The following is an 18,433-nucleotide window of genomic DNA, read 5'->3' on the forward strand; positions in this document are numbered from 1 at the left end:
TGTCTGCCACCAATGAATGTTAACCCAAAGTCCCTATTTCTTTCACACTTTTTTTGATTATCATAGGAAGAAAAAGTAGGTTGGAAATATGCGTCCTATCTTATTTCAGAGAAATACCACCCTAAGCAAATCTTCAGAGTTTATATACTATAAAACACTATATACCAAAGTAAAGACCAATGTGAGTGGAAAGTTAGAATCTAAGAATTACCTATATTCGATTCTACCACTTTCATTATTTTCAGTTATAAGCAACCACCAAACCTAAGGTAAACAAGTATAGAAGATAATGTCTTATAATGAATAGATAAATATTGTTTGTAATTACCAAAATGAGCAATCCACCTTAGCACTGGCTATATTTATATATAAATGGATAGCACTTGCAAATGACTGGAGTATGTAGGTAAAGTTTCCCATTATAATTTTCATGTACCACATTTGCCTAAGAAATTTCTTTTCTATCAGTAGAACTAATGAAATCCTTAGTTTGTGAAACTCCAAATGAAAAGAATTGTCGAATTACTCATTTCACTAAAAAAATGTGAATGAATACAAAATTCATTTGAAAAAGGATACTCTTTCTATATAGAAAACCAACTAAGTAGAGTGATGACTTTCCAAGTTAAATCTGTTCTCTTCTATACTATATTACCATGAACTGGGCAAAATAAGTTTTTAATTCATTAAAAATCCTTTCATAAATGTTTATGTACCCCTCTCATTCCCACAGAATCAAATCTTTCATAAACTAGGTGCTCATTCTAGTTTGGTCACCTATTTGCAAGGAGAAACAGACCTTGGCAAGTCACTTGGTCTCTTCTGGGCCTCTCTTTGCTTGTCTGTCTATTAAGGGCATTGGAATATATTATTTTTAGGTTCCTTCCAGCTCTAAAATCTCAGATTCTATGAAGAGAAGTAGTTTTAATCTATATTATTCATATTTCTACAGAAAGTTATTTAAGCAATATGAAGCTTACACATTTTTAATTGGCCAAGAAATTAAGTATGTATTGAAAAATAAAATAAAATCCAATCCACAAAGCTACCTCTGCAAATAATAATTATAACAGAGAAACATGCTGGGCATGGACCCCTGATAAGGTTTCTACACGGTGCATTTATAAATCATACACTGATTTCTTAACTAAATGAGGTCCTTCAGGTTATGCTGTGGTTTTCAATATTATGAGAGCAAAGGACATATTCAGTGAATTTCCATGGTTGATTCTCCTCAAATCATTTTGCATATACAGCAAACTGAATCTATTTAAAGACAAAAATCCATTCACCAAAGTCACCTTCACAAATTTTAGCAAATGTGTAACTTAAAGCAATGCTTACAGTATACTAGATTGATTAGATTTTTTTAAAAAAAGACACCTTGAAATTGCATTTAATTTTGAAGTAAATGTAAATTTATAAGGCAATATATGAGACTGAGCACAGCTTTTTCCATGCTGATTGCATCAGGTGTTTTAAACAAAGCAGCAAAGGGGGTCATTAGCCCCTAAAGGAGCAATTCGGTAAAAGTGCTGTAGTTTACTAAATGTGTATGATGTTTCTGGAAGGGTTTCAGTCTAATGCAAAATGGTTCAAAATAATAAATTTTTCTTAAAGGAACACTAACAATTCAATACATTATCTATCTATCTATCTATCTATCTATCTATGTATCAATCATCTATCTACCTATCTATCTATCATCTATGTTTTATCTTTGTATCATCTGTGTCTAAAGTTCCTTTCCTATAGGATGCTATATTGGACATTTTTGAGATTATACCTTGCTTCAAAAATGTATTTTTTTAGTACCGATAAAAATATAGGTTTACATAATTTTCAAATTTTGTGGCTTGGATTCTTTGTGTCTTTTTTCTATAAGGCAGGTTTTTCAATGCAATAGTCCTAACATATTAAACATTTATAAATTTATAAATTCTCACATTTATAAAAATGTGAAAACACTCTTATCATCTGATGAGCATAGACAATACTTCAAAGTTACTAGTAATCCCACCAATCCAGAAGGACAGCATTCCAGACTCTGGAAGTGTCCTTTTAGAGGGACTTAAAAGTCTCTGCAAGCAACTAAGAATTAAGAAGATGACATGTAATGAGAAAACTAATAGTGAAATCACTCATTTTAGTATATTGACTTTGAAAAGAAGGAGATCATTAGAAATTAAGAAAACAATAGGTAAAAATTATTCTCCAGAATAGGATGTATACATGATATGTTTATCAAAGGCAGAGTGGAAGGTACCTGGAGAGAGGGAGACAGCACATGTGCTAAGGAGAGAGCAGATGTGTGAGGAAACGAGTGGTGGGAGAATTGAGGCAACAGGTCAGCACAGGAGGCAAGATGGACTTGGAGATTAATTTCCCCTTCCTTTGGGAGAAAATACGGAAAGGGGAGAAAAAAGGAATAAAGAATGGCTACATGTTGAGCCACAACACAGAGGTACTTTACAGAAATTTTATTGTTTGGTCATTACAAGCACCTAGAGATAGATAGTAGTCCTCATTGTACAGGTGCCTTTACACAATTTATCCATTCATTCTATTCCTAGATAGGTAATTTATCTATTTATATGCCTCTGCTAATAAATGACACATACAGCTTGTTAGGCCCCAAATCCATGTTCATTTCCCATTTCACTGCCCTGTGTGCCAAAGGAAAAGGCTGAGCAGTCAGTGTAGACACACCATGAGGGCAGAAAAAGAAATGGAAGATAAGATTGGCAGTGGCTTACTTTTATCCCAGCATTAAGAGAGGATATGGAGCTGGAAGTTTAAGAAGGTAGAAATTTTTATCTGTGATACACAAATGAGTCTCTAATACAGCTTCTCCTTAATCTAGCTCTTACTGACTAGCTGTGATTGAATAGAACTTTGAATAAATGAAATCCTGTTGATTTAAGTACACTTTGTCTTTATGTCTGCATAATTTTCAATTAGGAATAGTTTTGACACTGCTTGTCTGTGCCTCCATCTCTGTTAGCAGTTAAGAAATGCACCAAAAAACTTTGAACACTTTGTTGATATTTTCTATGAATAACCCCATTTTAAAGCCACTAACTATCATCCAATTTGTTTGCCTTTGTTAATTTTCATTGAGTTTTTTAAAGAGTGTGCAGCTTAGGGGCATCTGGGTGGCTCAGTTAAGCATCTGACTCTGGCTCAGGTCATGATCTCACAGATGTGAATTTGAGTCTGGCCCCCGCTTCGGATCTTCTATCTCCTTCTCTCTCTGCCCCTTTCCCACTTGCATGCGCGCGCACACACACACTCTCTCTCTCTCAAAAATAAACACTAAAAAAAGAAGAGTGTGCAACTTACAGTGAGGTACTCTACAATTAGGCAATTCCAATCAAATCAATGGCAACAAATATTTATTAGGCACTGATGTTCTGGATGCAGCTTGGGCAGATTCACCCGATTATGTGAAGATGATGGAGTATACCAGGATGCTAATTGGCAAGTGAAATAATCACTCAGAACAATAATGGCCTGAAAGGACCTTCTGTCCTGCCAAGACATAACTAGCTAAAGCAGAGGCTTATCTAGGAGGCTCAGGACCAGGGCACCAGCTAAGCAAGTGAGGCCTGGCAAGTACTACTGGACAGGACGTCAGGTAACAGAACTAACAAGCAGAAGAGAAGGATGGGTACTCCTATCCTGCACACAGATGCATGGATGTGTGCTGGGACTTCAGTGGCAAATGCCAGTACATGAGGAGAGAAAACAAGAACTATGGCTGTGAAAATTGACACAGCTATGGCTCTCGCCTCCCAGAAAGTAGCCAGTCGCCCAAATGTGTAGCCAAAAATGGAGTGTGGCCTTATTAAGTTCTAGTCCAGCCTAGACAGATAGATACCCAAAGGAGCACCAAAGCAATGAGAATCCACCCTCCAGGGAGTACGGACCCATGAAGTCAGGTGAAAAGCAGCATTGTGAGGCCAAGTGATCAGTCTGTTTGAAGACTACAGACAATGCAACATGGCTGAGTAAAAGTGAGACAGGGTGGTAAGGCCCAACTAGCCAGCTGAGCTAAATTATCAGGAGGGACTTCAGGGCACTGACATACATGTTCAACAAAAGTCCAAGGCATAACCACAGTTGTACAGAAGGGGCCACTATGGCACAGACAGGAGAGAGATCATTCCCAGATTTCTTGTCTATATCTATAAGACTAATTCCAGACCTCACCTGCTTAGGTTGGGGTGGAAGGAGCAGGAGAGGGAGAAAACTTCTCAGCTTCTCTCTGTCCTGGTTTGACTGACATTGGTACTAGGTCAGACTGAACCTTAAAAGGGGAAATGCTTCCATGAGTACAAAGGAGGGGTGCTGTGGAATGTAGGGCAGATGGAAGGCAAATAGCTTCTGCCTAATTTCATGCTTCCTGTTAGGTAAAGTCAGCAAGGACAATAGCCTGCAGGCAAAGCCTGACCAGGACTGGGACACCCACAGTTATTGGGATCTGGGAGTGTGAAAGCTTCCTTAGCTCCAGGGCCCACGCAGATGTGGGAGAGGTCATGCCAGGTCAGTGACCGTGACACCTGGGGCTGAGATCACCTTTCATGGTGACCTGTCAGAGCCTGGGGTCATGGAACCAAATTAGGGTGGAACATTGGAGATGCCAGTTCACTGGTCAGGAAGTGGCCCCTGAAGAGCATGCTAAGCAGGATCATCCTGTGTTCCTCATTCCAGCCCTTTCTCCGGGCTTCCTAAGCACTGGTTGGTTGGTCCATCTCTCTACCTGATTGTTGCTTATGGAGCTCTGGAAGCTACCTCAAAATGTTTTAGCTTATTTATTTTTTATCCCCAAGAAAGATTTTCTGATAAATAATAAACATTAAATATCACATATTTTTAAATTAAATATTTTCTGAGCGCCTACTGTGTACAGATCATTCACCTTCAGTGTGCTCTCAATGAAAAGAAAGACCTTGACCTGCTTACTTCCATACATACGCAATCAACAACATTTGAACGTCTATATAATCCCTCTCTTTTCCCATTATATCTCTCTTCCCCACATGGAACATGCTCCTGGGGAGAGTTAAAAAAATAACCATTTTACCAGCCTTACAGAAAAAAAAATCAGCCTAGAGAGTTTTGGGGCTTTACCAAAGCAAATTCCTATTTTCAGAAATCTCTTTGCTCTTATTTGCCACATAGCCCCAAGAATGCCTGGATTTGCATAGGAAATCCAGGCTGGTCTATACAGCAATTTCTGGGGAACCTCTCTGTTTTCTGGGAAATCTCAATGGGAGATTGTGCAGGTTGATTCAAGGGTCCCTCAGGGAAGGACAAGGGTGTTGATGGTGTATTTCAAATCCTTTCTTGGAGAAGCTGCTGATACCACAGGCATAAAGAAGTTTTTCTCTCTAACTTCTCTCTTCCTTACCCCTAGCCTTCACTACAAACTTGCACACACACACACACATACACACACACACACATGCACGCGCGAACAAGAGCAATTTTTTTGTTCAAATGTAAGGCCACAATGACTCTGCCACTTACATCTAATCAAATAGAATCATGGGCAAGGATGTAAGAAAACAAGAAATGATGCAGTATGTCAAGATGACCTGACAAAAATAATATAAACTGATAAAGTGCTGAAGGCAGACAAATATTTTAAAAGTCAAAGTAGAACCTTGCTCACCTAAGAACCTTGCTCATCTAAGGCAGCTAAAAGAAATAGCTGAGACTTGATCTGGATTGTGGAATGTGAACAAACAAAAAAGAAAGGCAAATGAGCCCATATCTAGGCTTGGCTGAAAATTAAAGAAAACAAAGAGAAGTTGGAAGAGCCAGATCAATGCTGTAAACCTGTAGCAAGCAAAGGACATTACTGAGAAGGTACGAATTATAATTTACACCATCTCCACAGTCTGTACATTTTCAAAATAAATTAATTAGTGTAGAAAAGAAAGGAAAAATGTGGTAATTCTGCAACTTAATAAAAATTACCACATTCTGCAATTTAATAAAAAATCAGTGTACAAATTTGAAAAAAAAAATTATAGTCTTATTAACTTATTAACATTTTGACTTCAATTTTTCAGGATTTAACATGTGAATAGAAGTAACCCTTCATAGAGGACCATATCATAATATCCCATATGCACATATAAGTTCTGCCACTAATTAACTAACTGCGAGGATCTTCCAAAGGACCACTGCTGACTGCCTCGTACAGGTCGTACTGTCAGAAGAAATGGGCTGAAACACGGTGTTTCACCACCCAGAACTCATGCTAATGATGCTCCCTTGCCAATTCTCTGAATTGGAAAGGAGTGAGAATGCCCCAGTGTGAAGAGTACTAATGGGAATATGTGGAGGATTGAGAATGGAAAAGAGAGAGCTGAACCCAGGGCCAGAGTCCAACATTAGCTTTTTGCTACTGTTTCATCAGAGCTGCTGTAGGTCTCACTTTGTCAACTCTTCACCTTGATGGAATTCTCAAGGGGACTAGACATGATTCGGTCAACTGGAAGAGTAAGATTAACCCAAGAGCGACAGGATATGACCCTGGTAGACTGAAGATTAAAAACCACTTAAAACAAAACGCCACCAAAACCCAACCAAACAAACCCAAAATCTTTAGAGGAGGAACAGAGCCGTTTGTAACCCTCAGAAATTTGCCTATGCAAGTTCTAGAATTCAAGATGTCCCAAAAGTTCTATGTGAACACCCTGTTTGGTCAACTCTGACTATTGTTGTAAAAACACACATTTCTATGTTGCTGCACACAGTATTTTGAAGCACCTTAGAATCATTTGCAGAATATGATCTTCAATCCAGGCAAAGAAAGCAAACAGTTCAATTGTAATCCACACCAAATGTTGACAATTAGAAAAGCAGTTAAGCAGTATGCTTTACTATAATCATTGCTTTATGGTAACATAAAAATATATTATGTCTACATGTTGTCCAGCAAAGTTGCCAAATAAGTGCCAGGTTCTTTATGAGACAATAAAGAATAAATACAATCTGATAAAAATACAGGTTGCTGTACTGGGTGGTGTAGTGTTCCCGCAGCTCAGTCATCTGCTGCCACTGCAACTTAACAGGGGAAGGAGGGAGTGGTTGTCTTTCCTAACTGATGGGCCCTTTCCTGATTCTCTTCATCCCCTGGTGGGACCTCTGTTTTGTGGGTTCCTTAGCAGAATGTACATTCCAAACCTTTAAGATTTTCTTAGTTGGTAGGAATGGCTCTGCCATTCACAAATCTGTTGAAATTCTTTCCAAATCCATTTATATTTTCTTCCATTACCACCTTCCAAAGTCATAAACTCCATAAAAAGAACTTGTAAGCCAGAGAGCAAAAATTTTAAGCCTTCTTTTCTCTATAAGAAACTATATTTAAATAGCCCAAAGGGATTTTTTTTAAGCAATTAAGCATATTTGGAATTTGCTAGGGAATTTACTCAAGAGAGGTGCTAAAAGAATTGAAGTTTTAAAATTTGGGGCCTCTGTTAGCCATATGAAGGGCCTGCAATATTTTAAGCTGTTGCACTGAGTTATTGTTTCACTTTTCTAAGCAATGAGTCCCAGTTCTCGGAAAATAGAGGCTCATATTCAGTCTATATATGTTTTAAAAAATATGACTGATGTAGTATGCTCACATATAATCTATGTCTACCAGGCCTAGTTACAGACAAATTAAAATGTTAGGATTTTCTTATAATTTTTCAGTATTTTCCTCTTCTTTCAAAAATTTTCCTATTACTATCTTAATATGCTTTATATTTTTTCATAGCAACTATTTCTCTTTTTGGGGGGGATATAACAATAATTTTTCTTTTATTGGTTCATAGACATTCTTTTTTTTTCAATATATGAAGTTTATTGTTAAATTGGTTTCCATACAACACCCAGTGCTCATCCCAAAAGGTGCCCTCCTCAATACCCATCACCCACCCTCCCCTCCCTCCCACCCCCCATCAACCCTCAGTTTGTTCTCAGTTTTTAAGTCTCTTATGCTTTGGCTCTCTCCCACTCTAACCTCTTTTTTTCCCTTCCCCTCCCCCATGGGTTTCTGTTAAGTTTCTCAGGATCCACCTAAGAGTGAAAACATATGGTATCTGTCTTTCTCTGTATGGCTTATTTCACTTAGCATCACACTCTCCAGTTCCATCCACGTTGCTACAAAGGGCCATATTTTGTTCTTTCTCATTGCCACGTAGTACTCCATTGTGTATATAAACCACAATTTCTTTATCCATTCATCAGTTGATGGACATTTAGGCTCTTTCCATAATTTGGCTATTGTTGAGAGTGCTGCATAGCAACTATTTCTATCCGACATTATGTATAGCTTTACCTCTTTGGTTTTGGCTTGAATCTCCCAGAAGAATGTGAGTCCATGGTGGCAGTAATTTTGTCCATTTGTTCAAACACTGTGTCAGGAGCTGGAATAGTACCTGGTATATAGTATGGACTCAATAAGCATTTGTTGATTGGTGAGGGAATGAACTTTCACTCACACATTATCTCCCACCTAGAATTTCCCCCCAGAGAGAGGACAACAAGGCCAAGTGAAGGGACTCAGAATCCAATCAGGTCAAACAAGAGGTCACAGCCCAGCCACCAGGAGGTCACAGATGGCACACTCTGTGCCCCGAGGTCCAGCTTACTTTCTTAGTGTTCCCCTGCCAAACTTCCTTTTGCAATGTAACTCTTATTACTGCACTTGTTTTCCCAACCATACAAAAGCATAAAGGCACTGATTTTTTTAAATTTAAAATAATAATAATAATAATAAATAAAGTGTTCTGTTTCCTTGTGTTTAGTAATCAAGCAGGACAGAGAAACTCTAGTCTTCATACTGACAACCTGTTGCCATAGTAACAATAACAAGCTTGATTTTTTTTAGGGAAGGAAAAAAAAACCATTCCCAGTTGATCTACTGAGGGATGGTTTCTTGTTTTTTATGTTTGCATTTATTTGTGAGATAAAAAAAAGGACTATCCTATCCTTAAAAATCATAGTGGCCAATCAGCACAGTTGCTTTGATGTCTAATTTTCCCACAAAGTTTGTTTTAGAGAAGGTACTTTTTATCAGCCAGTAAAAGATAGCATCAGCTTCACTCTATGGTTCCTTTAAGAAGAGAGGTAATCACTTTGTCTCATTATACAGATGAGTAAAGAGAAGTATCACAATATGGGTGATCTATCTCAGCCCAAAGTGAAAATGATGGACTCAAATGATGAGAATTGTAATTAAAGCAGATCCTATTAGAATCTGAAAATGATTTGTAAAGCTCTGCAGATGTGGTTCTTTTCTCTTTTTCCATTTGGTTTGGTTTTCTCCTGACTCCATAAAATAGAAAGATTCAACACAGATGCCTATTAGTAAGATGAATAACAAATGGAAAGAATGGAAGTGATTGAAGATGGGGTAAGCATTCATAAATGTTTGGGGCAAATTGGATTATTTTAGACTAAATGCTGTTTTGGGAAACTATGTATAAAGCTTCTGGCGAGAGACATTTTCTGGAACTTATTTTGTACTTTAAGATGCAGGCATATTGGGGCGGCTAGGTGGTTCAGTCAGTTGAGTGTCCAACTCTTGATTTCAGCTCAGGCCATGATCCCAGGGTCATGGGATTGAGCCCTGCACTGGGCTCTATGCTGACTGTAGAGACTGCTTAATATTCTCCCCCCCCTCCCCCTTTCCAAAGCCCCATTCCCCCACTTGCACCCTCTCGCTCCAAAAAAAAAAAAAAAAAAGATGCAGGTAAATTCTAATAATCAAAGATTTTTTGCAATATATGTATAAGTAGTATATGGCAAAAAAGAATACTAAATTACTGCTTTAATGAGTAAACTTGAATAACAATGATCTTTATATCACAACTTAATATTTATGGTTTTCTTTTTTTCAAATTCAGTCTGCCTTTCCTGATATATTTTACACTTTTTGAGGGTATGGATCAAACCTTCTTTATTTGCACCCAATAGTCAAGAAATGTATCATCAATTTCTCTAGCAGATGTAAAAGTAATCAGTGTTTTGTTTTCCTCAAAAAAGAATGTTTATTGATAAATAATTATTTCTACTCTAAAAACAATGCACATTTATTTTAGAGCAATGGAAAATAATTTAAAAATACAATAGAAATTTATTTTCTAACTTGGAAATAAACTAATAACATTTAGTAAATTTAATTTACCTCTTTTTTTGGTGTATATAAAATATGCTCTTTTAAAAAAATCAGAACCACAATTGCCTTTCTGCTTTGTTTTCAGCTTCTTTCATTTGACACAGATTATCATTTTCCACTTATGTACACTTAGCACAACACAAAAGCAAGGAATGAAAATAGAACACCTTATATTTTAAATCAGAATAAATCACAAACATGTGCAATGTTCCTTCTAAAATGTATCTTAAAAACCACTCAGCTATTATGAACTTCTAATGCAATAAACAGAACTGCCTGAAGCCCTGCTCTTAAGTACAAAAAGAGGATGATCTTTAGGTCTCAGTGTACATGTCTAGAGTTCTTTCCCCCTATTCTTCCCACTTCAACTGCAGCTGGTCCTGTCAAGGAGGCCCAAGTCAAAGGAAATGGCACAGAATGGCTCTAGTTCATCCCATCATTTCCTTTCAGTGATCCACACATGCAGCTATCTGCTATAACCCAAATACTAGGCTGACTCACCACCTCTTTGAGTCCTACTTTTCAACATAGCCCAGGTCAGACCCCCAACCAGGACCACTCTTAGCATTGCCAATACACCAGCTCTTACTGCTCTCACACTATAGCTTCTTCTTCATGGTATTAGTTTTTAGAAGTCATTTTATTTTGTGTTTTCTTTTTGTTGGTTTCTTTATTTCACTTTTAAAGCAAAAATTTTGACACTCTTTAAAGTAATGAAGTGACTGAATCATTCCTTATGAGATATGAAAAAACATCTTCAGTGTATGGAAGAAGCTAATATTTTATTGCATTATTTTATTTCCTTTTTTTTAACGTTTATTTATTTTTGAGACAGAGAGAGACAGAGCATGAATGGGGGAGGGGCAGAGAGAGAGGGAGACACAGAATTGGAAGCAGGCTCCAGGCTCTGAGCCATCAGCCCAGAGCCCGATGCGGGGCTCGAACTCACAGACTGTGAGATCGTGACCTGAGTTGAAGTCAGACGCTTAACCAACTGAGCCACCCAGGCGCCCCTGCATTATTTTATTTCTAAAATAAACAGTAATTTTAAGTTTTCCAGTAAATCTGTAATTTAAAAAATCAAATAGAAGTTTGTGGCTTAATAAAAGATGAATGGATAAAGAAGATGTGAGATTATATGTGTGCGTGTATATATATATATATGCACATTAGAGAGAGTTATACATACAAACATACAATGGAAAACTACTCAGCCATCAAAAAGAATAAAATCTTGCCATTTGCCATGATGTGATGGAGCTAGAATGTATTATGCTAAGTGAAGTAAGTCAATCAGAGAAAGACAAATACCATATGATTTCACTCATGTGGAATTTAAGAAACAAAACAGATGAACACATGGGAAGGGTGGGGGGGGGAGAGAAGAGAGGGAAACAAACCACAAGAAACTATTAATGATAGAGAACAAACAGTGGGCTGATGGAAGGAGGTGGGAGGGGGAATGGGTTAGATGGGTGATGGGTATTAAGGAGGGCACTTGTGATGAGCACTGGATGTTGTATGTAAGTAAAGAATCACTAAATTCTACTCCTGAAACCAATATTGTACTGTATGTTAACTAAAGTTTAAATAAACAAACAAACAAACAGTTTATTCTTAGCACGAATTTCATTGAATTTAGCATATGAAAGAGAAAGTGGAACATTTGATCTTTTTAAAAGTTTTTTTAAGCTTATTTATTTATTTTGAGAGAGGCAGAGACAGCATGAGTAGGGAAGGGGCAGAGAGAGAGGGAGAGAGAGAATTCCAAGCAGGCTCCACCTGAAGCAGAGCCCTACATGGAGCTCAATCCTATGAAGTGAGATCATGACCTGAGCCAAAATCAAGAGTCAGATGTTTAACCAACTGAGCCACCCAGGTGCCCTATACATTTGATATTATTGTAGGATGGCCAACTCCCAGTTTTGCTTGAGACTACTCCAGGTTAGTGCCAGTTTCAGTGGCACTAAAATTCCCTTCTCCTAGGGCAATTCCTCAATCCCAGACAAACCAGGATGGTTGTTCACTCTATGTATTTTTCAGTAGGATAAGCTGTATTTACCAGGCTACTGATGTTTATGATGTTGGTGGTATTTTCTAGGGAATGAACAGTAGTTTAAACAAATCAGACTTACCCACTTTATGGTCTAATTATGGTCAAATGTAACCAAGCTATTGAAGTCATTATGGGAGAAATTTTTAGCCCTCTACATTTCTTACAAGAATATGTGATCTGAAAATGTTTGTTAATTGTCTGAAGTCATATGGTTTGTTTAGTTTTGTTTAATGTTTATTTATTTTTGAGAGAGAGAGAGAGAGAGAGAATGAGCAGGGGAGGAGCAAAGAGAGAAAATCCCAAGCAAGCTCCATGCTCAGCATAGAGCCCGACACAGGGTTCTATATCAGGAACTGTGAGATCATGACCTGAGCTGAAATCAAGAGCCAGACACTTAGCCAACTGAGCCATCCCAGTGCCCACTAAAGTCCATATGCTGATGCATGCATAAAATAGCAATTCAGTAAAATTGTGAAGGCTTCATTTTCCATTGCCATTTTGTTTCTGGCTACTGTTAGTTCTGAATTGAGCCAAAGCCCAGGCAATTCCAAACTTTGTCTTTCAGATGTGAGTTTTTTACCCAAAATCTTTAGCATTGTGGCCTCTATTAAAGCTAACATTTTCCTGTAGTTCTCGAGAGCTGTCTCTCTGTAACAATACAAGGCATCCCTGAGAGGCCTGAGAAGGAGTACTGTGTTAGGTAGTACTATAACTGAAGAACACCTGTCATCTTTTTGCCTGATAGGCAAATAACTATCCTTGAAGTTTCTCTCTCTCTCTCTCTCTCTCTCTCTCTCTCTCTCACTCTCTCTCTCTCTCTCACACACACACACACACTTTTTTAAAGACTTTGGTAGCAATCTGTCCTCAAGCTGACCTTATCTCAATGCTCTTTTGCATATGCTAACATAGTGCAATATGGTGACTGCCTCTTTAATTCATCCTGGAGTTCAAGACTGAAAGCCATATAATTGTCAACATCTTGATGCACAAGTCATATTTTGTTAATATGAAAATTCATTACTGTTCCCACAAAGGGCACAGAAAGATTTTATAACAGCTAGGAAAAAAATATTGTATCATTTAAGAAAAAATAAAAATATACTGACATTTCCTTTTCACTTTGTACTAGTCTATAACTTGTACCCAGGAAACTCCACAGTGTTGATGTCATTACTTGAGCATCTGAGCATCTGGAAAATGGAAGCTCATTGTTTTTGGCAAATTTTGCCTATATGTTATAATGTATGGCAGTTTCATATCTCGGAATTTAATTTCATTGTAGATTGAGAGACACTGTCACATTTTTTATCCTGATAAAAATATCAAGGCCATTTTTTTAACTCACTAAATATAGTTTTGAATTTAAATAGAGACCTCAGTTTGAATGGTGACTAACATAATTACTATGGGACAATATTTTATTCTTAGAAAATATTTCAAGAGAAGAACTATATCATCACTCAAAGAGATTTTATAATTTGTTTTATACCTCAGATTAAAGAGCCACAATTTTCATGCCTCAATAGAAGATAAATGGAATTTTATTTTGAAATGCCAGTTTTAAAAAGAGCTCTCAGAGATGCATTGTAAATAACTAGATTCCTTAAAATTTATCAGTTTATAAATATTATGCGAGAATTCTGTTGGCTCCATATGGCTCTTTGAGGGTTTGAATTTTCTCTGGAGTGTTAGTGGAAAATGCATAAAGAATTATGCATTATATCAAGTTCTAAGTAAAAAAGCAATGTGGCCCCATATTTCCTCATCTAGGCTTTCTAGTGTGTGTGTATATATATATACACACATATATATATATATATACACACACACATATATATATATATGTACATATACACACATATACACACACACACATATATATATAACGTCAGCTCTGCCACTGACTAACTGGGATACTTTGGAGAAGTTATCAAATCTGTTGAAGCCTGGGTTTTCTCATCTGTATAATGGGAAGGTCTTAAATAAGATAACATACAAACAGCATTTGACACAATGTCTGGCACGTCTCAAGCACTTAGTAAACAATAGCTGCTATTATTACTTTCATTAATCACCAGAGATACTGGGATGCACAATAGAAACACTATTCTTTCTTTTTAAGTTTTTATTTATTTATTTTGAGAGAGAGAGCATGCATGCACAAGCCAGGGAGAGGCAGAGAGAGAATCGCAAGCAAGCTCAGCACTGTCAGCACAGAGCCCATCATGGGGCTCGATCCCACGAACCATGAGATCATGACCTGAGCAGAGATCAAGAGTTGGATGCCCAACCAATTGAGCCACCCCGGTGCCCCTGGAAACAATATTCTTAAAGCCACCTCATGCTACTTTCTCTTTATAAAATGCCTTCCCCAAACTCTGACAGCTGACAGCCAAAACAGACTTCAGGTACATCCTGAATGTCATTTTCTCCAAGAAGCCTTCTCCTCAATTACATGTGAACATTTACTCTTTTACATGCCCAAAGTACATCATTTGCCTAAAATAAAATGCCAAAATACACAAAGGAACTGGTATTTAGAGTTCTTTGTGTTCTTACCTCTTTAGGGGCAGGGCTTCTGTTTTACTCATCTTAGCATTCCCCATCCTTTTAGCTCCTAATGTCAAATAGGAGAGAAAAGGGGATGAACATGGACAACTAAAATTCCAAGTAGCATATGGTTTATGCAGAGAAAGGAGTGTAAACAAAACTGCTAATGTTCAGAAGAGGGAGGGGTGGTGACCTGTGGTTGGTTGTGTGTGATAACATAATTTGTCTGGAGGAAGTAGCTTTTAAGTGAGCCCAAAGCCTCAAGAGGATTTCAAAGGAGAAAAAGGAGCGAAGGCAAGTTCATGAAGAAACAAGTGAACCAAGAAGAATAAGTCAGTTTGGTTGGAGCAGGTTAAGTGCATGACTGGTGGAAGATAATTCCAGAAAGGGAGAAGCATCATGATTGTGGAGAACCCTATGCAACAGGCAACTGACACTGGATTTTATCTGGGGGTCAGTGGGGAGTTGGCAAAGCTGTGAGAGGAGGAAGTGGCACAGAAAAGAAATGCCACTGCTCCCATTACAACGTTTTAATTCTGAACTCATCAACACTCAGATAACTTTGCTTATTATCTCCAAAGTATCTGTCCCATATCTCTCTCTTCAAGATAGCCAACCATGCCACATACTAAGTCTTGAAAGTGTGTAAAGCTAGCAGTCAACTACAGCCCTTGTTTCTGCAATAGAGAATAAATTTCTGCCCTTCTGGTTAATACCACAGGTTTGGGAGGAAAAGTCCTGGATTCAAATCTTAGTTCTGCCACTTACTAAAGAGTGATCTCAAGAAATTACTTAACCACTCTAAGTCATAGTTTCCTTACCTCTAAAATTAGGTAGTCATCATATTAACTCATGGGGACACTGTGAAATTTAAATGCCACACATGTAAAGTACTTAGCAGGGACCATGGAAACTGCTCATATGACACTATGACTCCATTGCTCCATCTCATCTCCCCAGTTCGTTAAATCTCTTATTTTCTTTGGCCTCCAACTTTTAACACTGTTTCTTCTTCTCCCATACATTCAACAATCTGATTGGGCTCCCTTCTCTATTATCAGGGACATCTCAAAAATGGTTGATCCCCTCAAAGGATTCAAGCCTAAATAGAGTATAATAAAGGAACTACTTACAAAGACATGGACTGGGTTAAGAAACCAAAGATGGTGGGCCACCAATGAGTGGGAAATCATGCTTTGGGTTTAAAATACAAGAGGGACAGAGGTGTCACTGGAGCCAGGTGGTAGTTAAAGCTGTGGTCTGAGAGGAAAGCAGCCCCCCTAGAACAGCAGTAAGACAAGAAGGGAGCAGTGTGTGCATAAGGGAATAATCCAATTTCTTTCTCCTCCTTCCCTCTAATCTCTTGCCAGTGACTCCCATTGGCTGAACCCAAATGGAAGCAAAATAATAAGAGAGCCAGATGATAGATGCAGTCAATAGAGGTCAGTTTTGTTGGGGGCAAGAGCAGGGCAAAAGCAGAGAACAGATGGTAGAGTTGGGTTGGGGCAAAATGTGCTGTTGTTTTTTGCATAAGTGGGAGAAGTATGGGAAGGAACTGAAACATCTCAATGGAAGAGTCTCATTGCCCCCATGACAGGTGAATGAAATGAAACTCAAAGGTAGTGAATTGCCAAAGTTTTCAGCTAGAAAAAGGAACCAGATTCAGATCCTTAAATGGTGCCTCGGGCCTATGCTGTTTCCCACTATACTGCATGGATCTGCTCAGCGTGACAGCTGAAATTATCTTGGTCTCACTTAAATAATTTCTGCCCTGAGATAAACCAAGGGTAGGAAATAATATCTTGTTTTTTGTCCCTATTTTAGTCCCCTACTCACCTGGTCTAAATCCATTCATTGTGGTTTTCTAATCATTTCTCAGAGAGGGTTTCTTAAAGATTAATTTTGAAAGATGATAATAACCAAACTAGATCCCCTCCTTTTTAGAGAGAGGGGGAAGGTTATATCTAAGATATGAAGGCATCTGAAAGAGAGAGATTGAGAGAGAGAGAGAGAGAGAAGAGAGGAAAGAAGCAAGGAAAGAGAGGAAGGGAGAGAAGGGGAGAGGAGGGGAGGGGAAAGGAACAGAGAATGAGAGAGGTAGGAATAGAAGTTTTGCAAAATCAGTTTGAGGAGCATTATTTGTAATAGCTAAAAACTGGAGACTAACCAACTGTGTATTAACAACAGCAGAATGGAAAAACAAATTGTGGAATATCTATGTAATAGGATATTATACAGGAAGAGAACTGAAATTGAACACAAAAAAACGAATGAAACTCCTAGATCTAGTATTAAGAGGAAGAAGTCAGATTCCATTCATAAGATCTCAAAAGCAGGCTGAAATAATCTATGATGTTAGAAGATAGGATTGTGGTTATTTAGGGTCTGGGAAATGACTGGAAAAGGGGCTTCTGTGTTGTTAATAATTTTCTTATTTTTGTCTATTTGTTTTTGTTTAATCTAGTTGGTGGTTGTACAGGTGTGTTCCTTTTGTGCAAATTTGTTCAGCTTCTTGCCCCTTGTGATTTTTGCCCTTTTCTATATGCACAGACACGCAAGTTGAGGTAACTAGTTGCATTAGTCAGTTTGCTGCAGTAAAAAAAATCAATCTCCCCAAATCTCTGTGGCTTACAATACAATTATCTCTTTATAGTAGGCAGAATTCTAAGAAGGCCCCCAAGGTCTCTATCCCTTGGTATTACTCCTGCGATTATGTCATGTTACACAGCAAAGTGATTTTGCAAATGTAATTAAGTTGATTAATCAGTTGACTTTAAGATAAGATTATCTGGGTAAACTTAACCTAATCACATGTACCCTTTAAAAGTAGAGAGTTCTCTCCAGTTGCTGCTCAGAGATCTGCCAGGGAAGGGAGCTTCAATGTGCCACCTCTGGCTTGAATATGGAAGAGCCACACTCAAAAGACCTGAGAACAGCTGCTAGGAACTGAGAGCAACCCCTAGCCAACAGCCAACAAGTAAATAGGTCTTCAGTCTACAGCCACAAGAAAATAAATTCTGCCAATGACCATTAAGCTCAGAAGAGAACTCCAAATGCCAAATGAGAACGGCAGCTGACACTCTGATGATATCAGCCCAGTGAGACCCTGAGCAGGGTACCCAACAGGGCCACTTCCATATTTATCTGACCTACAGAAACTGTGAGATAAATATATTTGTGGCTTGAAGCTGCTAAGTTTGTGGTAGTTTATAATGCAGCAATAGAAAAGTAACACACACTTGCTCACGGTTTGGCAGCTTTGTGTTGGCAGCTGTTGAGATTCTGCCCAGCTTTCCTCCACATGTCTTCACAGTTTGACCCATATTAAAGGAGCTTCCCCTATTTGGGACATTCACAGGACAGAGGGAAAAGAGCAAGTAAGCTGACAAAAAAGCCTGATGGCTCACATCTGGTCACACTCTGGTGGCCAAACCAGGTCACACAGCCGTGCCTAAAGGCAATGGGGCAGGATGTATCATCTTATAGAAATGGAGAGGTTGAGTAATTTTGGAAGATAATACAGTCCACCACCATGGAACATTATAACTCTGGCCTAATAGGAAAGAACAAAGTCTTAGCGGTCAGGAAGACTTGAGTAGGAATTTTGGTGCCATTACCTTACTGGCTGTGTGAAATTAGGA

At 38.2% G+C, this 18,433-nt stretch overlaps 1 protein-coding gene and 1 long non-coding RNA gene across 12 annotated transcripts in view; both read right to left on the reverse strand.

Moving 5' to 3' along the window:
• Positions 1-14,859, reverse strand: part of LOC122224362 — a 44,280-nt gene extending 29,421 nt beyond the window's left edge. The window contains exons 1-2 of the long non-coding RNA XR_006204727.1: positions 14,802-14,859; positions 8,342-8,441 (exon numbers count right to left, since the gene is read on the reverse strand). This is a non-coding gene — a long non-coding RNA (uncharacterized LOC122224362). The remainder of the gene's footprint in view (positions 1-8,341; positions 8,442-14,801) is intronic.
• Positions 1-18,433, reverse strand: part of LMNTD1 (lamin tail domain containing 1) — a 511,366-nt gene that overhangs the window by 206,655 nt on the left and 286,278 nt on the right. For 9 of the 11 annotated variants that reach the window (XM_042946102.1, XM_042946101.1, XM_042946104.1 and 6 more), the window contains one exon: positions 18,032-18,131. The exons of the other annotated variants lie outside the window; for them this stretch is intronic. In XM_042946102.1, coding sequence (XP_042802036.1) covers positions 18,032-18,115 — 84 coding nt within the window. In that variant the 5' untranslated portion in view covers positions 18,116-18,131. The remainder of the gene's footprint in view (positions 1-18,031; positions 18,132-18,433) is intronic. 11 annotated transcript variants of the gene reach the window in all.

This window comes from Panthera leo, chromosome B4 (assembly GCF_018350215.1).
Source record: "Panthera leo isolate Ple1 chromosome B4, P.leo_Ple1_pat1.1, whole genome shotgun sequence".
NCBI classification, from domain to species: domain Eukaryota; kingdom Metazoa; phylum Chordata; class Mammalia; order Carnivora; family Felidae; genus Panthera; species Panthera leo.